The sequence below is a fragment of the Amblyomma mixtum genome, chromosome 8 (genome assembly GCF_055824585.1).
Source record: "Amblyomma mixtum isolate Tamu chromosome 8, ASM5582458v1, whole genome shotgun sequence".
In the NCBI taxonomy this organism is placed as follows: Eukaryota; Metazoa; Arthropoda; class Arachnida; order Ixodida; family Ixodidae; genus Amblyomma; species Amblyomma mixtum.
In genome coordinates this window covers 138434614-138462298 of record NC_143019.1, presented here as the reverse complement: position 1 = coordinate 138462298, position 27685 = coordinate 138434614, and the positions used below count along the sequence as shown (strand labels likewise).

The 27685-nt window shown below is 45.4% G+C and overlaps 2 protein-coding genes across 4 annotated transcripts in view; both read left to right on the top strand.

The window, feature by feature from the left end:
* The window catches only part of Plc21C (Phospholipase C at 21C), a 276056-nt gene extending 258922 nt beyond the window's left edge, over positions 1 to 17134 (top strand). For both annotated transcript variants that reach the window (XM_089555248.1, XM_089555250.1), the window contains one exon: positions 60 to 17134. In XM_089555248.1, the coding sequence (XP_089411374.1) occupies positions 60 to 194 (135 nt within the window). In that variant the 3' untranslated portion in view covers positions 195 to 17134. The remainder of the gene's footprint in view (positions 1 to 59) is intronic.
* Positions 17135 to 17267: 133 nt separating this feature from the next.
* On the top strand, positions 17268 to 22704 carry LOC149334607 (uncharacterized). Of its 2 annotated transcripts, none has more exons than XM_089555252.1 (2): positions 17268 to 19149; positions 21648 to 22704. In XM_089555252.1, the coding sequence occupies exon 1, from the start codon at positions 18178 to 18180 to the stop codon at positions 19114 to 19116; it is 939 nt and encodes a 312-aa protein (XP_089411378.1). In that variant the 5' UTR covers positions 17268 to 18177; the 3' UTR covers positions 19117 to 19149; positions 21648 to 22704. The 2 variants fall into 2 exon arrangements, with proteins under 2 accessions (XP_089411378.1, XP_089411377.1); XM_089555251.1 differs by lacking the exon at positions 21648 to 22704 and adding an exon at positions 21484 to 21639.
* Positions 22705 to 27685: the final 4981 nt, after the last annotated feature.

The window sequence follows — 27685 nt, the reverse complement described above, 5'->3', positions numbered from 1 at the left end:
TGTGTTGCTGATTGTAAATATTGCTGAGGCTGAGAGCTGACCGCCCCCCATCCATGCAGGCCCTGGAGAAGTACAACCAGGAGTACGAGCGCAAGTGCAGCCAGCTGGACAGCTCCCTGAGTGACAACCCCAACCTGTTTGCTGCTGCCACAGCGGAGCCCAGTGACCTGCGGCGCCAGAGCACCGCACTCTAGCCTTCCCCGAAGAAGGCGTGCTCCCCGCACCGGTGCCTCAACCCCACCACCTCTCCACCAGAGCCTCTCACGTCGTCCCACCACACCACATCTCGCGAGGTGGCCCAGCTGTCCGGGTGATATGTGTAACAAGGACAACAGACACGCCTTCCGTGTGGGCACTCTCGCCCGATCACTCCATCGTTTGTCCCCGTAGCGTGCAAGCACACCCAGTGAGTGAACGAATGCTGCTTTTGGAGTTTGTGGGTCCTAGCTGCAGAAGGCCAGCTGGCCTAGCTGTCTGTCCCAGTGGCACGCCGTTTGCTTACGATGTACCAGAGATTAGGCACAGGGTACCGCAGCACAGGGGGTGCATATTGGGTGCCACAGCGCAGTGGGTGCCACAGCGCAGTGGGTGCCACAGCACAGTGAGTGCCACAGCATATTGGGTGCCACAGCACAGGGTGCTGTTACTACACCTGGAGGGTGATCACCCAAGCTGTAATTCACCTGCGTTGAGAAACAACAGTGGAGAATTGCAGAAAAGCCCCAGAAGAAGTGTCCCTGGTGATTCTAAACAAAGTTAGTTCCTTTTTCAAGAGAAACCAGCATTGACGGGAGCATTGGCTACGTGGGGTGGCAGTCTTCCAATTCCTTCGTCACGAGGCATAGGCTGCAGGCCTGTGTGCCATGTAGCACCACCTGTTCTGCCCCCATAGCATGTCTTGCACTCAACAAAACTACCTTTATTGTGTTAGGCCCAGTGCTAGCCAGCTGTGCACTTTCAGAGGTTGACAGTAGTCTGTGACTGCACCGTTGTCACTATCACCTTGCTGGTTTGGCATTGTAGGATCCTCGCAGGAGATTTATTCGTCCCCCATCACGTGTGGCTGGGAAGTGAGTGTGTGGGATCTTGACGATAACATTGTGTGCCTTTTCCTTGGTGTCATGTTGCCTTGGCATGAGCCATCAGAGTTTTGATACCTGCAAGGTGAATGCCTTCCTTCTCCGATTCCTTTTCTACGAGGGATTCGGATGCCTGGTGTTGACTGCTCGTGAATGTCCCGTGTTGTCCTCCAAAGTAACTGAATGAAGAAGGGGTGACTGCAGCCCCATGTAGCTCCTGCTCCATTGCCATGATGGCTACCACGAAAGCAAAAGGGACCATCATGGTTTTGCAACACCAGGACACTTTTTTGGGCTTATGTGCAGCACATCTCCACTGTTCTTACATTGTCAGTAGGCACTGTATCTCCGCTGGACATCTAGCGGACATCCGAAACGTTTGCAGGATGTCCATGGGAGTTGTAATGTCTGCTGGGATTGTCCTTTGCGCATGACCCCTTGCCTCTTGCAGCTGAGCAGCTGTAGCCCTTGCCAGCTGCTGTCGCCTGCAGGGCATTCAGTGCGCATAAATTCATTGTCATCGGATTTAACCCTCTTGCCAAAGCACAAGCGGCAGCCATCTGTGGCAGATGCAGCAGGGTGAGTGGCAACTTGCAGCACACAGGAAGGGTGGTGACACAGAGAAGTATGTGTCCTCGTCCACTTCTTAGATGTTGTCACTTTTTTTGCTGCCCCCTTGCTTTTTTCTTGCTGCATGAGTTGGGACAAGAAGCTTCAGGGCTTCTAGCTGCTGCCATGCAGGAAGATGTTGGCAGAGGGGCACCACTGCTGTTGAGGTTCTTCACTTTGCACACCACACATTTGCCCACTTCTCATTGTTGTCACTGTTATCCTGTGAAAAAGTGCACAACGCACGCGAAGGGTTGTGTTTCACTGCACCGTGTGGCACCTACCGAAGTCCACTAGGCCTCCAGTCTGTCATCACTACCACTTGTCATTCAAATCTGTTGTTATCGTTTCAGGCATGCCACACCACAGTTCAGTTTTGAACCTCATGTGCGAGTTTTTCACTTGCATCTCTATGCATTCCTGTGACCTAAGTTGCTAAGAACCTTACTTGACGGTGCAAGATGCGCTTTCACTTTGTGGACAGCTGTCATCTTGAGGAGAAGTTTTGTTTGTGCAATAATGGCATGTAGTTTTGTGTTAATTGCATTGTGTTTTTTGCTAGTTTACACTCCAGCAAACACTTGTCCTTGTCGCATGGCAGCAAAAGTAGCAGGAGGTGGGTTTGACTAAGAGTTGGTTTGGAAAGCCTCACAGTGGCGAGTGGGCTTATCGGTGAAAATCAGCTACTGATGAATGCATGCTATGCTGCCACAGTTATTGTTAGGTACGTATTGTATTGTATGTAAAAATGAAGAGTGCATTTAAACGAAGCATTTCAACGTGTCAAGGTCATGTGGTATGAAAAGTCTTGATGTCAAGCCAGGCGTTCTGTTTACTGTTTGTTGATCACACACACTGTAAGAGGGTCTAACTGCACACTATTATGCACCTTGTTTTGGACTACATTCTCGCCAAGGCAAATCCAGCAGCACACTTCACATTCCTTGGCGTCACCCCGCTCTTTGCAAGGTATCGGTGTGCTGTAAAGCTATATTTTAAGCACGTTCTGTCTTACCTGTCTGCCATGCATGCACACTGGTCTTGCCGATGAAAGTGCTGAGCTGTGGCAAGAGCTGCCTACAGGTCAGTGCACAGTAGACTACTGACAACTAACGTGCGTGTAGGTCAAACGTTATGCATGTCTGTTGTGGCAGGTTATGCACCCCCTCTCATTGTTAACCGAACAAAACGCATCTGTATGTGAGCTGAGACAGCTGCTTGAAGGGACCCTGGAATAGTTGAAATGAATTGAAATTGCAAGCAATCAGTTGTTTCAACTGAATAAGGCAACCAATTAAAGCTAATCATTTCGGGGGTCCTTTCAAGCGAGTGCCGAATTTTGTCGTGCTTTGTAGTTTAAGTGTGATGTATTGTGACACCACTCAAGAAGTCCCGTCGGTGACTGCCATCAAAACTGTGTCTCCACTCAAGCCACTTTGAGCAAGGCATTCGTGGCAGAGGATGCCGCGTTTAGTGCAGTGAAGTGCCAGAGCCTTCATTTGCGTCTTTAGTGAGTCACAACCTTGATTTTTTTTATTTATTCTTACTGCTCTTTCATTGGCTCTTCTAACTTGCATTTGGGTACATCCAAATATTCATCAAAGCTTTTTAAGATGCTGTCAGCACTTGTTTATGACAGTGAGAGCTGAACATGTGGCACGTGAACAATTTTAATTGTTGCTGTTGGCAGCGCAGTTGCTTTCTGCATATACTGTACTGGCAGAACAAAAAAATGTTTTGACACCGCATGTAAATATTTGCAAGTGGTCGAGCAGTGAGGCTGATTGCCAAGTTACTCACTCGTTTGCTCATTTTAAGTGCACAAGCTTTCTGTGCAATAACTGTGGTTGGTTGAATAAATCACAATGGATGTTTTTATTTTGCGTCGTTTACTGTCATGTTTATGTTAACTGAAACATTGGCTGTGTTGAATACAAGATATTGCGAAGCGATGATGTTGTACTGGGGAGTGAGGGTGCAGCTTTGCTAGCCACCTTAGCTACAAAAAATTGTGTAACTCTGAACTGCATCGCAGAATTTACCTCATTTTGGGCGTGCGAATCAAAGAGGTTATCGTTTCACAATACTTAACAGTCGCACCTCCATGTAAAAGCTTGTTTGTTATCTGGACACCTGTAAGAGAGCTCATAACTTATGGTGTCAAAACACAATGGAGAGCTACTGACGATAAAGGAACTACAAGAGCCGCCTTCACAATGTGCACACATTCTGTACATTGTCGTGGAAATAATACTAGTTCTGTTCAAGTTCTTGTTGCACCAGTTGCCTAACTCTCAGGTGTTCGCGTCACCCGTGCGTACACATCAAGCCCCATGCACTTTGGTTGAGCATGAGGCTGCACAATGCAGCTTTTCTTCGTCACTTTAAACACTGTGGCAAAGCTGTGAAAACAATTCCCAAGTTTCTTCTTTGGTCTTTCTTACCACCCAATAGACACTGAAACTCCCTTGAACGTCTTTTAGACGTCCTAAAGACGTCTGCAGGACGTCCTAGATGTCCTAAAGACTTCCGCAGGATGTCCTAGACATCCTAAAGACGTTCTAGACGTCTGCCGGACGTCTGTGGTAGTTTTAATGTTCATTGGGCAGTGGACATCGCTGCTTTCCCACTTACTGCCGAGGTTTAATTCAACCTTTAATAATGTGATGGCATTTAGCTTGTCATCATCCTAGAAATTTCCTGCTTCTATGTAACACAACTCCCCAATTTGTCTAGAGGGTCGTGATGTCATCGGAATCACCACTTCTGTGAATCTGAGGACTGAATGTTCAAGAACCTTCCATTGGATTGTCATACGAGAATGTACTTATTCGACCCACTGATCCATCCACTAATCCCCACTAATGCACATTAACCTGCATTAATAATCCACTGATTCCCACTGATTCACTTAATCCACTCACTAATCCACCTTAATTCATTTTCTGTGGTGAAAAGACTTCCTAAATTTTGGTGTCGCTTTAGAATTTTGGGGGGTGTGCCAGCCTGTCGCATTTTCTTGGAGAATGTGGTTAAGAAGTCTCTCCAGTTTGTTTTTTCTGGTTCAAAGATGTTCTGTGTCCTCGAGCGGCTTCTTCTTAGCTTCACCTCTGAAGCGTTGACCCTATGCCGAAGGATATGGCATCCGGCAATATGTCGTGGAACAAATTTTGCTTCATTGAACATTGCTGCCTCTTCTTTGTGTGTTTAAAAAGGTGCTGTGCATGTTTTATGTTCTGCAGCATCTTGTGTCCTAAATGGTTGCTGTTGTGGCCCCCCAGCAGGTATTTTTGGAAGGAGCAGGGCTGTGGTAACTGCCTGCATGGCATTACAAGGGATAAAGCCTAGCATGCATTTGTGAGCTGGTCTCATCTGCAGCTGTAGGCATCGTTAGTTAACACATCGTAGTCCTGTAATGCGTAGCATGTCTGCTGCGGTACAGAGTGCAAAAATCTGAATAATTTGCATTTCTGCACCCAGAAGTGTGTGAATTGCTGACGTGCTTGAAGAAATGGTCTTTTGAAACATTTTGTAAAGAAAACGTCGTATGTGCGAGCTGCCAGAGATGCAGGAGGGCCTGCTGAAGGAAAAATTCTTGAAAAAGCTTACTTTAACATCAAAACAATCAAAGATTTCTATTGTCATAATGCTGCAGCGGCAGGTGATGAAGCAGTTTTGAAATTTGGTCTTAATTCAGTCTAGCTTCTGTGTATTTGCTTGCAATTCTGTCACTTTTAAACGTTTTGAAGTCATCAGAACTAGCGGAACTTAAATATGTTCTAAGATGCAAAAGCATTATTAGGCCCATTAGGCAAAATTCCGTTGCTGACCAGCATTGTTTTCTTGATAAATTTCCCAGATTTTACATTTTTGCACTGAGCAAACAAAAGTTACTTTATCCAACATGCTCAATGCCTGGGCATTACAGGGTGCAAGGTTCTGTGAACCAGACCTTGCCTGCGTTGTTACAGTATTGGAGAAGCATTGGCTCGAGCATCAGGTGGTGGATTTGTGTTTCTATCCTTTATATAATGTACTGAAATGCACTAGTGTTCTTGTTTCATTTGGCAAAACAGGGGTATCACTAGTTGCATTGTCAAACACTGCCTGCATACAGAAGTGCTGTTGAGAATGCTCCAACATATTTTGACACTGCAAGCCTTGCAAAAAAGATCACTGTGAACATTCAATGTCATTAAACGTTTAGGTGGGCAAATTTTCTTTTCACTACACTGCAGTACTTTACAAAGCTTCCGTGTATAAATAAGGATTCTACATGGAGCTTAGAGTAAGCAGACTGTGTCCTGCAGTAGCATTACCTTGGTATTGATGTTGATAATGATAGAAAATAGTGCAAGGTGTCAACTTGGTGCACTTCATTCATCCACATGTAGCATAATGGTGGAATTTCAGACTCATTTTCACTGTGGAGCTGCTAGGTTGTGAAGTCAAGATTTTTGATCAGTTCTTCACTTTTTGGCTGCACTGAATGGAAAACGAAAAGCCGAAGCAGAAAAATGAGTTTTGTGGCCCATTAAGGGGGGACGAGGGTCTTAAAACTGTCCTTTTTATTTGTGGCTAGAGTCTCATGGAATTTTGCACACAGATGTGCTTTTCTCTTCTGATTTCAAAAATGTAGTCATAATTGAGCTGGGAGTCCTAGATCAAAAGTTATCTTGAGTTCTAGAGTGTCATTAGGTAATTTCTTATGCAGCTTTAATGAACTTTGTCCTTGCAATTTCTTGCTTTTAATTACATGAATTTATGTCCAGCAAATTCCCATACCCGATTACATTCTTGCTTTTTATGTTCAGGCCATGTATAAATAGCGATTTACAATTTGCTTAACGAGTTGCAGTGTCAAATACTGTGACCTTTTACTCTCAACACAATATATCAGAATGACATGCCTTTAGAGAAAAAGTAACACCGTCATCGGGTATGGGAACTCCCTGGCTATCAATTCATGCAAATAAAAGCAACAAAATGCAATTAGAAAGTTCATTCAAGCTGGGTAAGAAATTACCTAATTACATTCTAGACTGTAAGATTTAAGACCACCAGCTCAATTATCACTACTTATTTGGAATCAGAAGAGACAAACGCATCTGTGTGCAAAATTCCATGAGATTCTAGCCATAAATAAAAAGTTAGTTTTAAGACCCTCGTCCCCCCTTAACTAATGTTCAGTGTGGCGGCGATTCCTGGAGCCCTAATTTCTGCTTGGCGTGGGTGTACAGCGTCAATGCAAAGGAAGCCAATGCAATGCATAGGGAGCCACCGTGATGCAAACTTCTTGGAACCGCCAATCGATGGCAACAGCGACACGCCAAATGTGCTTTTCGCAGGCTGTTTGATAAATCAGAGCTGACACAGGGATTCATTGCGCGACTCGGCATTCATTGCTGCACATGATGAATACATTACATGACCCATGATGCAGTGAACGTTTTAAATTAAGTCTCTCTCTTGAGTGCAACAGTTATTGCTCAGATTTGTGCAAAAGCTTTTAGTGGCAGCAGCTACGTATTATTTGTTTAATTAAAGAAATTGCTGCTGAGCACAATGTAAAAATGTAAAATATGTTGCTTTCACTAAAACACAAATTCAAAGTTTTGTCCTGTACGCTGTGCATAAAAGTACCACATTTGTGTAGTTAATTGGTTTCTCAGTGAACCACTGATATCAGAAATTTTGTGTTTTTAATGTCTACTTTACATTTTTAAATTCCATTATAGCATGACTGCTTACCAAGGTTTTATAACATTCTAAGGTTTATGGAAAAAAGAACATGTCAGGATTGCTTGCAATGTTTCGGCACTTTTTTGTTGTCTTTGGCTTACTTACATTTGGGAGCTGTGTCTTGTATTTTCAAATGTGACTTTATCTTCTTGAAAATCTCAAGATGGCATTCTTGAGCATAACTGTGGCCCATGCCACTGTTCTGGAAAGTGCCAAATGAACAAGGTATCGCAGTATTGTTGCATGATGGAATCTTAATAATTCTAACTTCTAGGTTATTCAAGGCAAGTCTGTTCGCCCGTTGCCATCAAGTGTATTAATGAGGCTCCCATTCATTGAGATGCAGCTTAATTTAACAAAATTTCAGTCTCTTTCGACTTCAACTCATCGAGAATCGACTGTATTAAGTTTATGTTTAAAACCCTCTGTTTCTCTATGTATTCCTGCGTATGTATTGCTGGTGAATACACACAACTTGTGCGCACGTGTTTTTGAGGATTGACTTTTACATTGCAAATTTTCTGGCTGAAGTGCTCCCTTTTGCATTGCAGCATGGAACACATCACTGGGAATGCTATAAGGAAACTGCCCTGTCGAGTCGATGTGGCTGGTGTGTTCTGATTTGCAAAAGAAGCTCTTGTCGAGTATTGTCTTTGAGTTCAGTGCAGTGCTCCTGTGTTGTGACATTGTGCTAGGCTTTAAGTAAAGGGTTATATATTTGAGCATTGAATTTGGTGAAGCCCCATGTGTTATCGATGTAGTGTGGGCTTGAGACATTTCAAGTGCAGAGTCCATGCAGCACATGGGCAGATCGTGAATGCCCTGTTCACTGGTATCAGTATATATATATATATATATAGCTAGATAGCATGTGTGTTGAACATTCGTGGGACGTATGATATGTGGTACATGGTTTGTTTCCTTTTTATATCACAGCCCACAACCATTTTTTCCAACCAACCAACTTGTTAGCTTGCTTTTTGTGAAACGTTGGGAGCCCTTTGTCTAAGGTTTATCTTATAAGATAAGAACATAAGAATTTATTGGGTACATAATGGTTACATAAATTTAGTACACAGGCGAGGGTCCCAAAGTCAAGTGACTGTCACGGGATCCCAACTTGAATAAAAAACAAGGAGCATCACAGACAGGTACAATTAGCAGTAATAACAATGGTAATATTTAATATAAGGAATATTTATATAATGGTAATGAAATAGAAGATTAGCAAGGCAAAAAACAAACATATACAAGCAGCAAAACAAAATTTTTGTGTTTTTAAAAAGCTTTCAAACTTGATGCTGCAAGTGCAGGGGGCTTGCCTGGCTGCCTTTGCACTCTCGTTGCTCGTGAAATCACCACAGTGCTGCAAGCAGTTCAGATTTCCTGCCAAAGGGGGTTTTCATTTGTGTCCACTATCATGCACGAAAAATTCTGGATCTAAAAGTCTGCCCATCAAAAACATATGTGGGTGGCAGTCAGACATTTACAGTTCTTGCATTTTGTGGTGTTGAAACCTTCCATATCGATGCATTATTTTAGCTGCTCAAGTATAGTTTTGCATCACATGCTTTTGGTATAACGCCTATATAATATATTTTATATATTTTTGTTTTGTGCGCATTAGTGTCAAGAAATGTATCTAGAGTATTTGTTTTAGTTGCCTATGTAACGAGCACTTTTTTTTTGCATGCTGCATTATGCTGCATCGCAATTTTACACCCTTATTAGAGGTTTAATTTAATGGGTTTTTATTGAATGCCTAATGAGTTTCTCGCAGATAGGTATGATTGGTACCCAGGTAGCAGAGTAAGGTCAAATAATAAGCATTTTTTGGTACAGTGCGAGATTGCTTAAGAGCAATGAAAGTTAGATCTTTTTTTCCACAGTACTTTTGCTCAAGTAGTGTCAGGTTGTCATAAAATGCTTGCACAGTGATTGGTCTACTAGCTTTTCACTGTTGTGTTTCTGTTTCAGCTTAAGTGCAGCTTAAGGACAACGCAGCGAGCTATGGAAAGAAAAATGTTAGGTGTAACGTTAAGAGATCGGAAGAGGGCGGAGTGGGTGAGGGAACAAACGAGAGTTAATGATATCTTAGTTGAAGTCAAGAGGAAGAAATGGGCTTGGGCAGGGCATGTAATGCGAAGGCAAGATAACCGCTGGTCCTTAAGGGTAACGGAGTGGACTCCAAGAGAAGGCAAGCGTAGCAGGGTGTGGCTCATGTTGACATTGTTATGATGAATGTTTAGGTGTAGGAGCTAGGATTTTCTGTGTTTATTTTTTTTTCCAGCATTATGCAGCATTAGCAGGACTGCTTGCAGCTTCGGATGTATTTGCAGCATGGTGTTAGTTAGTACTAACTGTAAAATGAAGCGTAGCTGATGCTCTGAGGGCATTGGAAGTGAAGGATTGTGCCTGTTTTGCAGGGTGTCGCACTTGTTTCTTCTCAATAGCACTTAGGTGTTCATGCAAAAGGGAAGTAGCAGTTTTGTCCACTACGATGAGAGGAGGCGTGTCTTCTTAGATCATCAACCATGCTGTTTGCTTTGCGAAATTTTTGTGCTCCACTTTTCTAAACAGGGCTTCAGTTGGCATGTACACCCACTGTTATTTCTTACAGGGTATAGTAAGTGTCTGTGGTGCTCTGTGATTGTACGTGTTACGCCAGCGGGTTTCATCTCTTGAAAAACTCTGCCACATCATGTTGAAGCCTGTCATGGTAGCATCTCACAGGGTGTAATTTCTGCCCCTTTTTCGAAATAAGTTTGTAAAACTTGATTTGCGCATAAATGTTGCTGGTCTGAGAATATAAAAAAAAAGATACTTTACTTGCGTCTTCAAACATGCATTTTATTTGTTAATCTTTTGGGGGGACGCTACTAAAGTAAACAGCTCCTCAGATTTTGTTGTCAGTAGTGAAGTTGCATTTCTTGCCTACTTTGTTACCTAGGGGAAATAATTGTCAGCTTGAGGGCATGTTGCTATCAGGGTATATGTCAGTGCAATAGCTCTTTGAAGCTTTGAGTGCTAAAAATGGTTCATCGCATGTGATGAAAGAAATTTCTAAGAAACGGAAGCTTCATAGGAAATGTTTTATGCTGCTATTAACTACAACTTATTTTCATTAAAAAGTGGACTGGTTGTCATGTTGCCAAAATGCATACTTTCCAGTGCTGCAAATGGAACGTGTCGAACGCTGTTATAAATCTTCAGCTTGTGAGGATGGTGTTGTATTCATAGCTGCTAGTATTGCTGTGAGCTCAGCGTTTCCAAGGGTATAACGCAGTCCCGGTGGCTGCATATTTGGGCTAGCCATATGTAAGAGGTGGTGCTTTTTCCACCGTTGCTCACATTGTGGCCCTGTGTGGTGCTGTTTCCAACTTTTAGTAGGCTTTGCTTATTGTCACTTGTTTTTCTCTTTTATTTGTTCTATATGCTGCAGGTTTTTACACCCTTGTATGTCTATTCTATATATATATGATTTAATAGTAAGGATTGGGCTAGTCAGTACTTGAGCTTTTGGGTTACTGCAACGTTGAGGAAAGGAACTGAATAAGGCCAGCGCACAAATGTAGCACCGACGACTCTGTGCTTGCTGTCATAGTGTTAATACGAAGTTCTTGCTGGGTTATTTTGCATAAACTAGGCATCATAAGTGCCCTTTGCAAGAAAGAGTACCTCGAAAACCTGAACAGGACAAGTGTGAACTGCCAGCCAAGTCTCTTCAATGCCAAGTGCCACTGTATATAAGTACAGTACACACAGGAGCGTCCTTGTGCTGCTGCTGAGAAGAGAAATGGAAACAGCTTTCCGTATGTAACAGCAAAGCATGCAATAGCAATATCTCTGAGGTAACCAACGACCAATAGAGAAAATTGAACGAGTTGTACATCTTCATGTTGGGTATAGCAGCACAGATAAGATGCAACAGCGGAAAAGAAGTGGGCACGACTAATGCTGACTTCTAAATAGGAATTATATTGAAGGAACAGAGCTGTTGAAGGTGCAAGGAGAGTATAGGAAAATAAAACCTGAAACAGCAGCAATAAGATAAGTCAAATAGAGGAACTCAAGTGTGTCATGTGGGTGCTTGCAAAAACTCACACAGAATTAAGAAATAAACACTTCGCAACATGTTGGATGGGTGTAAATGATAGGTGTAAAGTTAAGAGATCGGAAGAGGGCGGAGTGGGTGAGGGAACAAACGCGGGTTAATGACATCCTAGTTGAAATCAAGAGGAAGAAGTGGGCTTGGGCAGGGCATGTAATGCGAAGGCAAGATAACCGCTGGTCCTTAAGGGTAACGGAGTGGATTCCAAGAGAAGGCAAGCATAGCAGGGGGCGGCAGAAAATTAGGTGTGCAGATGAGATTAAGAAATTTGCGGGGATATGGTGGCCGCGGCTGGGGAAGGACAGGATTATTTGGAGAGACACGGGAGAGGCCTTTGCCCTGCAGTGGGTGTAGTCAGGCTGATGATGATGATGATGAACATGTTGGATATAAAGGTGCTACGACAAAGAAATGCATTTGGCATCTGTCGGTCACATCAGCTCACAGCAAAATTGTCTTTTGATTCAGCACATCAAGAAGTGGGGTTTTTTTTGCTTGATTTATTTCAAGTGATTAGATTACCTGTATAGGCTTTTTTTTTAAATGTTGTCATCAAATCCTGCTGAACACGTGTACCTCAATATGACCTGTCCTTTTGCTGTAGTTCCTTCTTTTATGATCTTGTACTTGCCGCACTTTCTTCCTTTAGTGAAATTTCTAGTTTTGAGTCAGCACTAGTCCCATCCACTTGTTTCCTGTTGTTTAGCATAATTTGTGCTGTCGTATCCATTGTGACTGACAACGCTGGCACACCACTAACAAGTACTCCTTCTTTGCTTGACGCTTTCGGAATTCCGCTGAAGTACATGCATGATCTCTTGGATGTTCTTTTCCTCCAAATTCTACTGTGTATGCTGTGTTGCAAGTGTAAGCCATACTTCAATCAATCCAAGTTCTTGAGGGGAGCTAAGAAAATTCCTTGATAAATTGTATAGACTTGTTATGTCAAGAAAAAGGTCACCTCTGTATAACTTGCCAGTACTGTTTAACTCATATTTATCAATGCTTTACTCAACTGGCTGCTCATTTCTGTCATTCCAAGCAGACTTGGTAGCGCTTAATGTTGAATATGTCGTCAGTAGTAGTTCCTCTCTGTTTCACTGCTACCTTTACTTATTTTTTTCAATATGGTTTGCCCTGTGGAGCAAATCGAGTAAGCTTTGTACACACACTCAAGCCCATCCGCTGACACTCTATAATCGGACATCCATCTCCGCACGATTAGTCCAAGTGCGCTGTTTGTTGCCGAAACTCTCCGTGTTCAGTTTTTACAACCGGCTGATTAGTGCAGTGTTGGCAGTGGAAAAAGAGGCACAGCGTCTGAAGGTGCCTGCTGTGTTTGGGCGCTGCACTTGTGGAGTGTTCTCAAGCGGGGTATGAGCAGTGTTCGCACTGCTGCAGCGATCCCGCAGGGCAAGCGTGAGCACAGTTTGGCATCAGAGCAGTCCTGGTGGGCTCCGTTTTCACCAAAGTTGGCCGAATGGGTTTCCTGCTTATCTAGAGTCGGTTACAAGTCAAGAAAACAGTGGCTTTTCCCCGACAAAGGACCCCCTTCCTGCCAGTGGCACTGGCCAATTCTCATGTACCTGCTAGCGGGAGTAGTGTGGCAATGCAGGGAGTGGCGGGACAGTACAGGGAGGGGACTATCCCCTTTCGTCTCCCACTCCCTGCATTAGTACGCTAGCATGTGAATGAAAATCTGCTGGCACCATTGGCTGGAAGGGGATCCTTTCACGGGGAAAAGCTGCTATTTTCTTGACTTGCGTCCGGCTGTAGGGACCTGTTTACATGCGAGCGTGCCTGGCACTCGCTGTGTGTTCCTGCCATGCCGAAACCGACAAGCGTAAAAGCAGGGTATGGGCATGCAAGCCTAGCTTTTGTTTTCAAAACCAACTGTTTGTTTTTCCCAAGTTTCTTGCCGTTTTCTTGCAATTTCTTGGCGTCCTGCTGCATCGCAGGCAGTGTTTATCCATCTTGCACGAACCATACAACTGAAAACTTGACGCCTTCATGCAAGACATTCCGCTCTGTATACTATTTTATAGATCTCCAGTGTTGAGGCAGTTACGTGAGTTTTCCTTTTTATTCTCCTCCGTTCCACTTGCGCGCCTTCGTATGCATGGTTCTCCGCACAGTGTGGACCGAAGGCGCAACATGCGTCTTCAGCGCACTAAGTGAATCGGAGATGGCGTTCTGTTTCACTTGTGACGTTCGCAGTTGAGGTCGAGACCCGTATGCTGGCCAAAGAGTGTCAATGCTCTGCGGAAATAACGGCAGCTTACGCTGTACGTGCATGGAACGTCGTCGTAATCATTTGTGAAACAGTTCGGTTCACTTCGAAAATGCCGTCGAGGCTTCAAGAGCAGCAAGACTCGCTCGATCATTTTGCGCTGCGAGAAATCTGTGACTTATGTGACCAGCAGGCGTTTCATTCCAGGTGTGTTCATTCACTAGGCCGTGTGATAGACGTGATGTACAGGCTGGAGCGATGTTTGCGTACTGATTTCTAGTGCAGCGTGTACTGCTTCGCCGTGTCTTCCATGTATGTGTTTATGTGCTACGAGCTCTTGGAGTGGCCTCACTTGGGTGAGCTGTTCACAGGGGTCACCGAAACATTGTGGAAAATGGAGTTGGCTTAGTACATTGCCACCCGGTCATCCTTTCCCGTGCAGAGGCGAGAGACTCGCAAACTTCTTTCATTCCCTTGCCGCCAACAACTCTGTTGCATTACACCTGCTGGAATCTTCACCGGGTCCTGTGGTCCACCTTGAGTGTTGCAAGGATTCTTAGTGCCAGTGTCCTTCCAGCCTAATGGCAATTGTTGAAATCACACAGAGGATCGCTGACACCGTTTCGAGATCTCACGTCAGAACGGAGCGTTTAAGGCATTTAAGTGCCCCATGTGTTTTGCAGTGTGCTCCACTGGTAGGTGCGATGTTCACCTGCCGTAGGCTTTATTGTGGCAATGCTTGTGAGAGCACACTCTGTTTTGAACGGCACTGCTCTAGGATCAGTGCTGGACGTGCTGCGTTACGGTAAATCTTTGTACGTTGGCTTGTCGTACACCCATGTTATGAAGCATCGTTTTGGCCCGAGGAACCCAAAACTGTACTCCCAACACTGCTTGTTCTCACGGTATGTTCAAAAGGCTGCCTCGTGGTGTGTTCGACCTGTGCTCGCTTTGTCTGCTTCGTTTAATTGGATCGTTCAAGACAGGTTCTGCCATCTTCCTTTTGAGGAGCACATTTCTTCGGTCATGTTGCAGTCATTGCTCATCTCATCGGACGTTCGGTCTCATTCATTCTGCATCCTACGTGCAAGTCATAGTTGTGATCCACCCTATCTGTCGTTTATTCATAATTGCAGCAGCGCGTTGAGCTCTCTCCACGTCTGCCAGGGCTGCATTTGCAAGCTCCTTCATTCAGTGACACCCAAATTTCCTGCTGAAAAATGTCCACAAAGCCATTAATGTCTCAAAATGGAACACACATCGAACAGTCATGCGTAACACATCGTCGCCATTGGCGTACACCTGCAGCCTTCAGCTAGTTTTACTTGAGTCAAACATTTAAGGCCCGAAGGTATCCACACGCAAGAAACCTGTGTTCCTGCATATGCATCGTCATACTAAAGGCGTTTGCAGCGCAGTGTAGTGGTTTGTTCCTGGCGTAAAACTGTTGGAATGCTGCAGGGCGATTGGAGAGGCCTCGGGTCACTGCAAGCGGGCTCTGTGACTACGTCTGCCCTGCACATGTCTCTTGCTCTCTCTCTCTCAAAGTGGGGCGAATGCGCTGTCCACGGGAGCTGTTGAGGAGAGTACAACATTCCCTGTCCCAGTTGCCGTTCACGAGGCATGCCACCCCGTTACACGAGCACCGCACACAAGCGTACACACTGCATCTGCGGCCGATGAGTCCTCTGCGGTTCCAGACTAGCCACTGATCCCATCTGGTGGCTATTGCGACCGAGGTCGGTCCCTCACTGCGGAAAGCGTCGGGCTTCAACCACGTCCGAACGCGTCGCTCTCCAAGATGTCGGTGCTTTGCGGCATGCTGAGTGCATCAAGCGAGTGCATAGTATTTAAGAGCACTTGCTGCTGGGCTAGTTGGTTTTGGTTCATATTTGAATAGGTTTTAGGCGCAAAAAACAGGCAGACGAAGCGCTAACTTCCAACTGATTTTATTGCATGCCTGAAACGTACTTATAAAGCTTGTCGTCACATGCTTGTCGTCACATGTGTCTGTCTGATTTTTGCGCCTAAAACCTATTCAAATATGTGCATAGTATTTGAAGCTCCGTTCAAGGGACCGAAATCGGTGCAAGCGATGTTGCCTAATCAGGCGAAGTGCAGCTTGTTTCAAGGAACGCTGCGACATACGTCGCGTGGCGTGATCCTGCCCAGCTACAAAGGACCACTTGCAATGGGCCAAAACATAAATGGAAACCAAATGGAAACCGTTTGGAACCAGCAGAATTCCATTTGGTTGGTTTTGTTTAGGCCCTTTCAGTCGGTCTTTTTTCAGGCGGTGATAGCCCGGCAAGCATCGCGCTACGTTCCAGACGCCAGCAAAACCTGTTCTGGCTATTCAGCGGAGGGCCCCCCCCCCTTTCACTGAGAGAATGCTGTGGAAGGTGCCTCACTCTCGGAAAAAATAAAAATAATAAAAGTGTAGCGGCTTGGTGGGAGCGGTCAGAGGCACCGCTGGGTGGCTTTTCTGTACATACTTTATAAATACACGCCATAAATATATATAATATATATATATATAAAATACTTACGTACACATAGGTGGGTAGCAGTGCGACGGCTCGCTTTCCGTTTTCCCGCCTTTCCCTTCGGTACTCTGCACACGTATAAATGTACACGCATGTTCACAGGGCGCCGTTTTTTGCTCAAATCGGGAGACTCTGGGGGAGAGGAGGAGGCAGCCGTGACGTGTGCACATTTCCCTGTTCTGTTGTTGTTGTTGTTGTTTTGCATACGCGGAAAGCAGGGGCGAGAAAAGGGCCTCCTCCCTGGCTTCCGCTCGCCGAAGACTGTGTCGTGTTTTCTATTCCTTCTTTGCGTATATGTGTGTACGTGTTTGTGCGAATGTGTAAAAAAAAATGTTGCGGGGAATGGCGCAGAGCTGGCAGCAAGCGAAGAGAAGAGTGACTATGAGACGCTGGGTATGTTGTTGGGGTTGTCGCTGCTTTCGTTGGGGAAGTGTTTTGGGCAAAATGGGCTGTAGACGAAGCGACAGCAGGAGAACTGAACTCTGTCCCCACGTCTTTTTTGGTTTTGTCTTCTCTCTCTTGTCAGATCTTCTGTCACACATCCGCCAGGTTTCGGGGACGATGAGAGGAAGAAAAAAAACACATTGTGGTGTCAGTGCTTGTTATACATCCACACACACACATGCATAAAAAAAAGAAGTGAAACCATGCAAGTGACGTTGTAAACACAGATCTATGCACTGTGTCTGTTGTTTCCATCTTGGTGTATGTCTCACCCGTGCACCTTGTGTGGCCGCTTGAGTGTCTCCGTTGCTTTGTTTTCCTCTCCCCCACGCGGGAAGAGCGGTTCTGTAAATAAATATTTTGTCACGTAGGATCTATGGCTGGTCTCGCCTCTCTTTTCTATCTCTCTATACGCAGGGCATCGCCTCCTCGGGCGACCCGTCGCAGGTTGTGTGGACAGCCGCCCCGTACGGTGGCGGTGGTCCAAGAAGGTTGACACTGCCTTGACCTAGCCTATGAGTGACACACGGTGCTAGGAAGATGTAGCGGACGACGAATGTGGCAACGACGCATGGTGGCCGCCAGTGGCTCTTAACTTTGTTCAAGCAACATTATAGTGTTAGGTGGTTGTGACAGCAGGCATAATGGTAGAGAACATGCAATCATACCAGCGCAGAACTCAAATTGTTCACTGAGTCAGCTCCTGCCCACGAACACAAAACGATTGTGCTTCAGCAATAACAGCAAGTGCACTCGACAGTCGTGGTATCGCCACCGCTCTCAGCCGTGCTCAAAGATGAATCTATGAGGCGAACACCATGGATCAGGTGAGCGAGGCCTGCTGGTCATCTTTTTCATGCCAGCCAAATAAGAGTTGCATTCCGGCAGCTTTAAACAAAAAGCATGAAAATACAAACATTACGAAGCCTATGAGCGGCACGAAAGCGGGAAACTCATCGAGTGCATGATTAAACTCGGGCAACATCGCACCCCTCGGTAACAGCAGCGCAGGCTGCACTCCCATGTATACACTGTCCACATTCATGCTAAGCTAGCCATTGTATGGTAAACCATCTTGTTAGCTCACCGTTGTTTTGCTCACCAAATAATAAAAAAAATTCAGGGGCACTTTGGCTCTCTGAAGTGCTGCAAGGCGAAAGCGTTTCCTGGCACACTGTTTGTTTCTATTTATTTTTATATTTTTCATATTTTGTTTTTTTTTGCTCTCTTATTTTTATTGTCATATCTTATTTTTATTTTGTGTTTATTTTCTTATTTTTCCTTTCCTTCACTTTATTTTATTTATGAAACCAATGCATTCACTAGATGTGCCTTTATTGATGCTCGAGCCTTCGTGCCGGCGTCCTTAGGGATGCCGGCGTCCTTAGGGATGTCAGCGGCATTGGCGCTTACCAGATGAGCCACCTCTGGCTCGTGAGGTTCCGCACCCAGGAGGCGAAGGACACTGTACTTGCGGCCGGGGGCCTGAGTGTGAAAGGTGGTTACTGTGCCATTATTGATCCCTGTCGAAAGGAGATCAAGGTGAAGATTCACTGGGTGCCATTTCACATACCCAGTGAGACCCTACGGAAGGCCCTGAGCGAGTTTGGGGAAGTGATGGAAATTCAGCATGAGGAATGGAGTATTCCAGGATTTGAATCGGCGGAGTCGACAACACGTGTCGCTCAAATGGTGCTTAAAGAGGGAGTCACGGCGGAGGAGCTACCGCATCTTTTCAAATTCTACGGGGGCTCCGTCCTTGTGGTTGTGCCCGGTAGGGCGCCTGTTTGTCTCCGATGTCGCAGACGCGGGCATATCCGCCGCGACTGCCAGACGCCTCGCTGCACTAAGTGCCGAGCCTTTGGTCATGTCCGTGAGGACTGCATACGTACGTACGCCAGTGTGATAGGGGCGGCCTCAGAGGACTGTGATGATAAAGAGGATATCATGGACGTTGAGGAAGCTGAAACGGCGGCCCCTGATGACCGTCCAAAGAAGAGTGCGTCTGGGGAACAGGGAAGCGTCTCGAACGGAAACATGGAAACTTCGAGCAAGACGCCGAACAAACAACGAGCTTTGAGCAACGCGACTGAAACGCCGCCGATGAGTGACCAGGCGTCTGCCATGAACGCCGAAGCGGAGCCAGTCGAGGATGAAAGGGCATCACATGACACCTTCGGTCCGGCTAAGCGTGCCAAGACGGTGTTGCCGTCCCCTTCACAACCTTCCACCGAGGTCAGGTCGCAACGCCTTGAGCGCCAGTGGCTCAGACCCACCGGGGCCAAGGGGAAGTATGTGCCTGAGTGTCGTTCATCGTCCGCGTCTCCCGTGCGCAGCGCAAGGAGCGCTGATTAATCGCCCCTTCTCGGAGGGTAAGGCGTACGCCTGGTAAGGGACTTGTACCTTTTTGTGCTCAGGATTTCAGCATGGCTTGTCTTCCGTCAAATTTAAAATGCGGCACGTTAAACGTGCGTGGACTAGCAGCTAGACGTAAACAATGTCAGCTAAGGCGCCTGCTCTATGAGAAAGACCTGGACATTCTTGCAGTACAAGAAACAAAGGTAGAGAGTGCGAGCGCGACAGACGCTATGGTTGCGCAGTTCAAGCCGCGATATAACGTGCGTGCTAGTCATGCAGTGGGGACATCAGCGGGCTGTGTTCTGTTAATTAAGAACAGTCTTAATATCGAGGAACAAGCAGTGGTGTATTGCACGAGGGGAAGGTTTGTGCTCTGTGATCGGTTGTACGGGGAGGAATATTTGAGAGTTATCTGTGTGTATGCTCCTACGAAACCCCGTGAACGACTTTTGTTTTTCCAGGAACTATGTGCGTATCTGGAATGCAATAGACTTGTCATTCTTTTAGGGGATTTCAATTGTGTTCTCAGTGCAGATGACCGATCAGGCTCAACAGTCACCGAAAGCGAAAGTGCTGTTTTCTTGAAAGAAAACATTGAAAAGTATTCACTTCAAGACGTAGCCCAGTTTGCAAAGGGCGGAATGAGGCGTCATTATACACATTTTCAAGGGTGTAGTCATGCTAGGCTAGATAGAGCTTACGTTTCCCTTGAGCTGGCGGCTATTTGCGATAACTACATCGTCGAACCGGTTACGTTTAGCGATCACTGTTGTGTCATATTCACCATTGGCAGGAATGTGACACCTCAAGCGAAATTCAGCTGGGACTTGTGGAAACTGAATGCAAAGTTACTAAAGGACGATTTGTTTGTTTTAGAAACAAAGAACGTGTTAGAAGAAGTTCAGTTGAATTATGGAAAAAATTGGGCAGAAAAGTGGGAGGAATTCAAAATTGATGTCAAAATGAGGGCTATTGAAAGGTCCGTAGAAATCAAGCACGCTGAGAAAGCGAAACAGAAGAACCTAAAACAGATGTTGAAAGAATTAATTACAGAGGAAAATAGAGCTCCGGGACTATACAGTGACCTTATCAACGAAGTTAAAGCAAAGCTTGAGGTTATCGATGCGACATTGTTTCAGGGAGCTGCAATTCGTGCACGAGCAGATCGCTTGCTGGCAGATGATATGCCCAGTAGGCGAAATTTGACGACAGAAAAAAGATACGCTAGAAGAAAAGATATCGTAGAAATTGAAAACAAAGGCATTCTGACAGACAATCCCAAGGCGATAAGGGAGGCTTTCAGTGAGCATTACCGTGATTTGTTCGCTTCCAAATCGGCAGATGTACAGGCCTTTCAGGATGAATTTTTAAGTCTATTACCCCGACTGACCAGTGAAGACACTGACATCCTGTCTGCCGACTTATCAACAGCGGAATTGGAATGCGCTATTGATGAGCTTCACTTGGGGAAATCGCCAGGTACTGACGGGATAACAGCAGAATTTTATAAGGCGTTCAAAAGTGAAACTGCTCTCATTTTGCAACGCGTTTATGAAGAGTCATTTAGAACTGGTATTTTACCACCGTCGTTTTCTCGTGCACATACAGTACTTATACCGAAAACTGACAATCCTGCTCAGCTTAAGCAAGTTACAGGTTATCGGCCGATAACGCTTACTAATGTTGATTATAAAATTTTCATGAAAGTATTAGCCAAACGTTTACAATCAGTTATGGACATCTTGGTTGGCCCCCACCAGACGTGTGGAATTCAAGGGCGGACCATCTTCACGAATGTTCATGTCACTCGGAGTATACTGGAATGCTGTGACGCTGACTTTAGGCGAGTCGCAATGTTGCAAATTGATTTAGAGAAGGCATTTGACCGTGTATGTCATGACATTCTTTTTAAAATCCTTGAACATGTCTGCGTTGGAGAAGTTATTTTAAAAGGGGTTAAAATGGCCTATAGCAACTGTACCACGAATCTGGTTGTTAACCGAGAGCTCACAGACAGAATTGCCGTTAGAGCATCCGTGCGGCAAGGCTGCCCAATGTCACCGCTACTTTTCGCTCTGTACCTGGAGCCACTTTGCCGAAATGTAATAAATACCAGCTGTATTCGTGGTTTCGAACTGGAAGCATGTGAAATTAAAGTATTGGCTTATGCCGATGATGTGGCAGTTTTCTGTAGTGACCACAGCAGCATAGAACATGCGATGTCGGTTGTTCGTAGATTTTGTGATGTAACCAATAGCGTTGTTAACCTGGACAAGTGTGCGGGCCTTTGGCATGGGAATTGGGCATCAGCGCCTTTGTTTCATGCAAGTGTAAAATGGTCACATGTTCCTTCCAAATACCTAGGTGTACCTCTTGACAAGTATCGAGATAACGATGACTTTTGGAAGGAGAAAATTCAAGAACTCTCCACGCGTGCACAGAAATGGTCGGGGAAGGAACTGTCTGTATTCACGCGCGCAAACATATGCAATGTATATCTGGTTTCAAAAGTGTGCTATTTGTTGCAGGTCCTTTCATGCTCTCGACTTAGCATTCAAAAGTTTCATCGTCTCTTCGCAGTTTTTGTTTGGCAGTCCTCATGGGAGAGGACTAAACGTGATAATTTATTTCTGCGTTTGAGAAAAGGGGGTCTTTCCTTGCCACACTTGTACCTGAGGCAGGTGGTGTCAAGATTTCTGTTTCTTCGAGATCAACGCGACCCTTTCCTGCGGACATTTATTCAAGTGAGGCTTTCTTCGGCTTTGCCAAACTATGTTATTTCCAGTGTGGACGGGATGAGATACAGTGCAAGTAGGTTTTTGAAAGAAGTGGTCTTTGCTTTCCGGTTTCTGAATGCGCGCTTCAGTTTGGAATATCTTTTTAATGTCACGCGTAAGAAATTGTTAAAAGATTTGCTCGACTCTGTCTTCCCGGAGCCAATCTATCGATCTATGTATAGTGGAGGCCAAGCAGGAAATGTTTTAAAAAGAGTACGAAAAATGTTGGTGCCAGCGGGTGTGAAGACGTTCTTCTTCAAGTTACACACTGGGACGTTGCCGGTTAAAACATGGATGGAGGAAAAGGGATTGTTTCTACCATGGGGTGCTGACTGCTTGTTGTGTCGTAAACCAGAGTCAATAGAACACGTTTTTATTGATTGCTGGGATGCGCTGCTCTTTTGGGACGTGCTCCAGCGTACAATAAAGAAAGACTTACCCCTAACGCCGTATGGGATACGATTCCTGGACATAGAGCCGGATCTTTATAAATATGATGTAATTTTCCTGCTTGGCCTGCACAGTATTTGGCGAAGCAGGATGGCTGTACGACACTGTGATGAAGATGCGCGTTCTGTCCGCGATTACTTCAAAGAAAGCATATTTAAGCTACGTGAAGTGTACAAGGAGCTATGTTTTGGAGATGAAGTTATCGAGTTGATGGGAGAGTTGTGTTCCCTGAGAAAGTTTTGATTTTCTCACACGAGTGAAACACATGTCCGTTCTTGTTGTTTGAGTGTGCAGCGCAGAACATCTGTTTATGATCTGTTGTAATCTGTCAAAACAGGCAATAAAGACAAAAAAAAAAGAGCCTTCGTGACGGAGTGGTAGCGTCTCCGCTTCAAATGCCACAGGCTCTGGTTCGATTCCCACCCTCGGCGCAGTTTCTTTTTAAGCAGTGACGCCGAAAGGCGGACAAATCTGCCGACGCGTCTGTCGACACGGCTGCCGACAGCGTCTGCTAACGACAGTATGAGGCACTATAGGCTTTCGCCTTAATACGGGACGTCGTCGTCATCTATAACGCCGTCCACCGCAGGACTAAGGCCTCTCCCATACCTCCCTGTCCTGCTTCATCTGCGGCGGCCTTATCTCCGGAGACTTCATGTCATTGGCTCACCGGACGCCTCACACAATTCCCCAGGGGGCGAAGCCCTGGCGCGGCGAACCAATATAATGGCAGTCTGCTGCTGATGTAAAGAGCGCTACATGATGCAATGCACGGATTCGGGCGGAAGCTTGCCACCGCTGGTCGCCGCGAAGCGCGGAAGCGCGAGTTCTTAAAATTATATTGCAAACTATTGGCTCGCCTTTGAGATCTTGTACGCGGCATGAACGCTCGGTGGCCTGTACTCTACATATATTGCAAGTATTTTAGAGCCAACCTCAACCACCCCTCGGTGGGACCCTTTAACGAATCCAGCCACGCAGGTTTATTTCACTGCTCTGCAAGAGATATTGCACTGGAATCGCCTCTTCCTAATTTTCCCCATTTTTCAGTATGTTACCGCCTGAGCGAGCGTCCGTCAGCAAACCTATGGGGTGCACTGTTCTCTCCCCACCTAGCTCCTTTTGTGCACAGCGTCTTTTCCTGTCTCGTGTGCGGAGAGCATTTCTCAAACAGTCATACATATTGGTTATGCCAACGCGCCACTAATACCCCTGTCACACTAGCAAATTTAATGTCATTCGAACCTAATGGCATTCGGTGCATCGAATGTCATTTGGTCTCTTTCGGTGCCACACGGAAAAAAATAATGTCATTCGAAAATGGTGGCATCGACGATCAGTGAAGAAAAAGTAGTCCAACTGAACGACATCAGCGCGCATAAAAGATGTTTGAAATTGTTGTGCAGTGTTTCAAAAGCGAGTCAAAACATTTGTGTGCCGTATTATAAGCTTAAAATAATATTTCCGGCCATTTTGCACCACTTTAGCCATCAAAAGCCAAGCCAGGTACAAAGTCAACCACAAATCCGATAAATGTAAACAAACAAAATGGCTGACATGGCGGCGCGCGGAGCTTGGAAATGACTTCCAAAAGGTGAACTGCTCAGTTACGTCTTTAAGTACCTTCGAGCTTAACAAACATGGCACGCCTACCAGCAAGAATCACGCAACCCAAAATGACCGACGGTCGCAGGAAAGACGCTGCTTCACGCTCGGCCGCTGTTGTCGGCTGCTGCTGAGAGCGAGAGTAATAGCTATCCACGACAGCCTGTAGTGTGAACAGATTCACACCAACATTACCTTTTTTTTATCAGAACTAAATAAATGCACTTCCTAAGTTTGGCAGTGCGCACATTATTTTTTCGCGTCGCTTGTTCCTGCTGCGTATCTGGTGTCCAGAGTATGCATTCGGTTCGAGATCGAATACGAATGAGTTCCCTTAACTCATTCGATAGCGAATGTCATTCGAACCTAATGGCATTACATGTTCCCGTGTAGCAGCCGATTAATGACAAGGTGCTAATGTCATTCGATTCGAATGTCATTAAATTTGCTAGTGTGACAGGGGTATACCGTATTTACTCGCATAATGCTCGCACTCGCGTAATGCTCGCACCCCCCACATTGGCTATCAAAAATTGGGGAAAATTTTTTCCCCGCATAATCATCCATGAATCATCGCACCCCCAAAATTACTGCCGCGAGCCGTCTGCTTGTCGTAGCGGTCGCCATCTATTGACCGCGGCTACAACTACCGTATTTAGGCGATTCTAAGCACCCCCTTTTTTTCACGATCGCGATCCCAACGCGATGCCCAAACTGAGAGGGGGTGCTTAGGTTCGAAAAATCTAAACTGACTCCCCCCCCCCGGGCCCCTCTTTTCGCGGCGAAATCTCGATGAAAGAAACCGAAGATGAAGAAACCGATGAAGAAACCGAAGAAGCCGAAGATGAAGAAACCGATGCCGCAGAAGCCAACGATTCCAGTGTCGACACGGACTCTGATCAAGAGTAGAATTGCCTGATAGACGTACGCAACGCGAGTAGTGACGGGAGGTTGCGCGCGGCAAATAAAGTGCTTTAGCAGCTTGAGCTTACGTTCACCTTGTACTTTCATAACGAAGGTAAGTTCCGCTTGAAAGTAATGTTTTCGTTATATTTACAATAGCGGACCTGACAATCCCGATCTCGCACCCATTCATCTTTTCATTTAACACTCCGAAACATTTGCTTGAAAATTTTCCCCGCATAATTATCGCACCCCCAAACTTCGCGTTGATTTTCAGGAAAAAAAAAGTGCGAGGATTACGCGAGTAAATACGGTAACTCTCCCACCATACCTTCCTCGCATACCTTGCCTCCCCCCTTTCACCTCACGTGGGCCCGATGGACCGCTCCACCAACCTCTCTGCAGCCCACCCTCTGGCCGCTCCTCGCCGCCCACACCCGACACATCCAAGGGACACGTGGCCCTACTCCGCCACCGCCGATGAATAACGCCCACCAAACGGGCAGATAAGAAGGCTCGGACTTGAGCTGAAAAATAAAAGTTATCTCTCTCTCTCTCTCTCTTTTGGTGCAGCGAGTAGCCCTAAGTTTGAGCTTGTAAAAATTCAGGGGACACTTTGGTTCTCTAAAATGCTGCAAAGCGAAAGCGTTTCCTGGCCACTGTTTGTTTTTATTTACTTTTTTATTTTTCATATTTTGTTTTTATTTATTTCTGTTCCCCTTTTTAATTTTATTTTTATTTTCACATCTTATTTTAATTTTGTTTTTATTTTTGTTTATTTTCTGATTTTGATTTTTTATACTCCTTTTCTTGACTTTACTCTTATTTTATTTATGAAGCCCATGCATTCACTAGATGCGCCTTTATTCATGCTGGAACTGGAGATGTAAAATTTCAGGAAAAGTTGAATGGCGTGAAAAAAACCGTTTTTTTTCAGGGTTTTTTTCATGAAAAATTGGAAATTTTGCAAAACGTGACAAAAACAGATTTATTTGCAATAGCACAACAATCAATAATAATGCTCCGAAGTTCAGTCGAATATGCAGTTATAGATGTCATATTGTGAAACGAACTTCTGGTTCTATTGCACCGAGAAGATAAATAATGATTTGCACTTCATGCGAATATGGAGGTATAAATATCATATTTGTGGAACGAACTTCTTGTTCTATTGCACCGAGAAAGGGAACATGAAAACTGATCTATAAGTCACTTCATATGGGACTCAGAATCACTGTCGCTGGATGCGGCACTACGCGCAGCAGCATGGATTGAAGCTGTGTCCACAGCTATAGGTTCGACTGCACATACACAAGCTTTCGAACGCGTTCCCCTGAAAGCCTGTTGCGAATCTTTGTATGGACATTCCCGAAACGTGACCAGTTTGTTCGCAGCTGGCGGATGATGGTGGTATCTGCAGCAGTCGGCAAGTCAGACGAGTTAGCGATTGGTTGGGGTAAAGGCCTTGCCACCAGGTAGATGGGGTCACGTGCTTCGTTGAAGACCCCTGTCCTGTACCAAATTCCTGCGGATGTTCTGTACTCTCCTATGTTGGAAATCAAGAAGCTAGGCTTGTATTTGGCTAAAACCGCTTACATGCACAGCAGCCTATGTTATTTATGCCGTGTGTGTAGCGCTGTAGAATTTACAGCCGTTTTGTTCTACTTCAGCCGTGAGTTCAAGTATTAGTGTGTTTTTAAGTCAAGCCTGGATCTTATATGTGACCTGGCCTTCAACCCGCGTACTCTTAGCACGAACGTTTTAAAAAGCACTACCTGGCACCGGCGATGACGACTGCCCTCCAATCGTTCAAAGATGCACGCTGTAATTGTTTTCAAAGCAAAAACAAAAACCTAAACTAAAAGCAAGCAATCGTAAAACCTTGAAATTGCATTGTGAAATTTTCAATGTTTTTTTCCATTTTCCCTCGTCTGAAAAAAACGAAAAAAACCGGTTTTTTTTTCCAAAATTGCAGTGTTTTTTTCAGGCCTTCACATCTCTAGTTGGAACCTTGAACCTTTTAAGCACTGACGCCGAAAGGCGGACGAATCTGCCGACGCGTCTGTCGACACGGCTGCAGACGCGTCTGTCGACACGGCTGCCGACGCGTCTGTCGACAATCCTGCCGACGCGTGTGCTAACGACAGTATGAGGCATTGAAGGCTTTCGCCTTAAAACCTCACAGCAGTATGGTGGATTGGCGGGTACAGCGTTGCAGCGCAGGAGCCTCGTGTCGCCCGCCAGATCTGAGGGTAACCTCTCTGTCACACGTACTACGTACGAACTTGTTGAGAAGTGACTGGAGAGCCGCTCACTTATGCGGCCTGGATGGCCCGAACTTGCCCGAACAGAAGCGTACGTCTTCGTCGTCTGCTCCTCCGGCTTTGTTTTCTGGAGTTTCCTCGACGCACTGACGGTTTTCTCGGTGTGCGACGGGATTACAAAATAATGCCCCATCAGGTTACAAGAAAGTAATATAGGTCATAATCTGATATGCAGATTAGGATATAAGGTCATGGAGCAGCTGCTTTCCAGTTTAATGTATGTAGACTAAACTGTGACATTGCAGACGCCGACCACAACATAGAAAAGAATACACTAAAGACGTTCCGGCTTCCATACGGGAGCCTTTTGTTCACAGTGACTGTAAAGGACTGTGAACAATTAGGCTCCCGTATGGGAGCCCAAATGTCTTTTGTGTGTTCTTTTTCTATGTTGTGGTCGGCGTCTGTAATGTTATGTTTTATTATCCACCCCGACGAGACGAGTTTTCGACCAACTCTTGATTTCACTATACTGAGCTGTTAGCAGATAGCGAGGAATATTTGCAA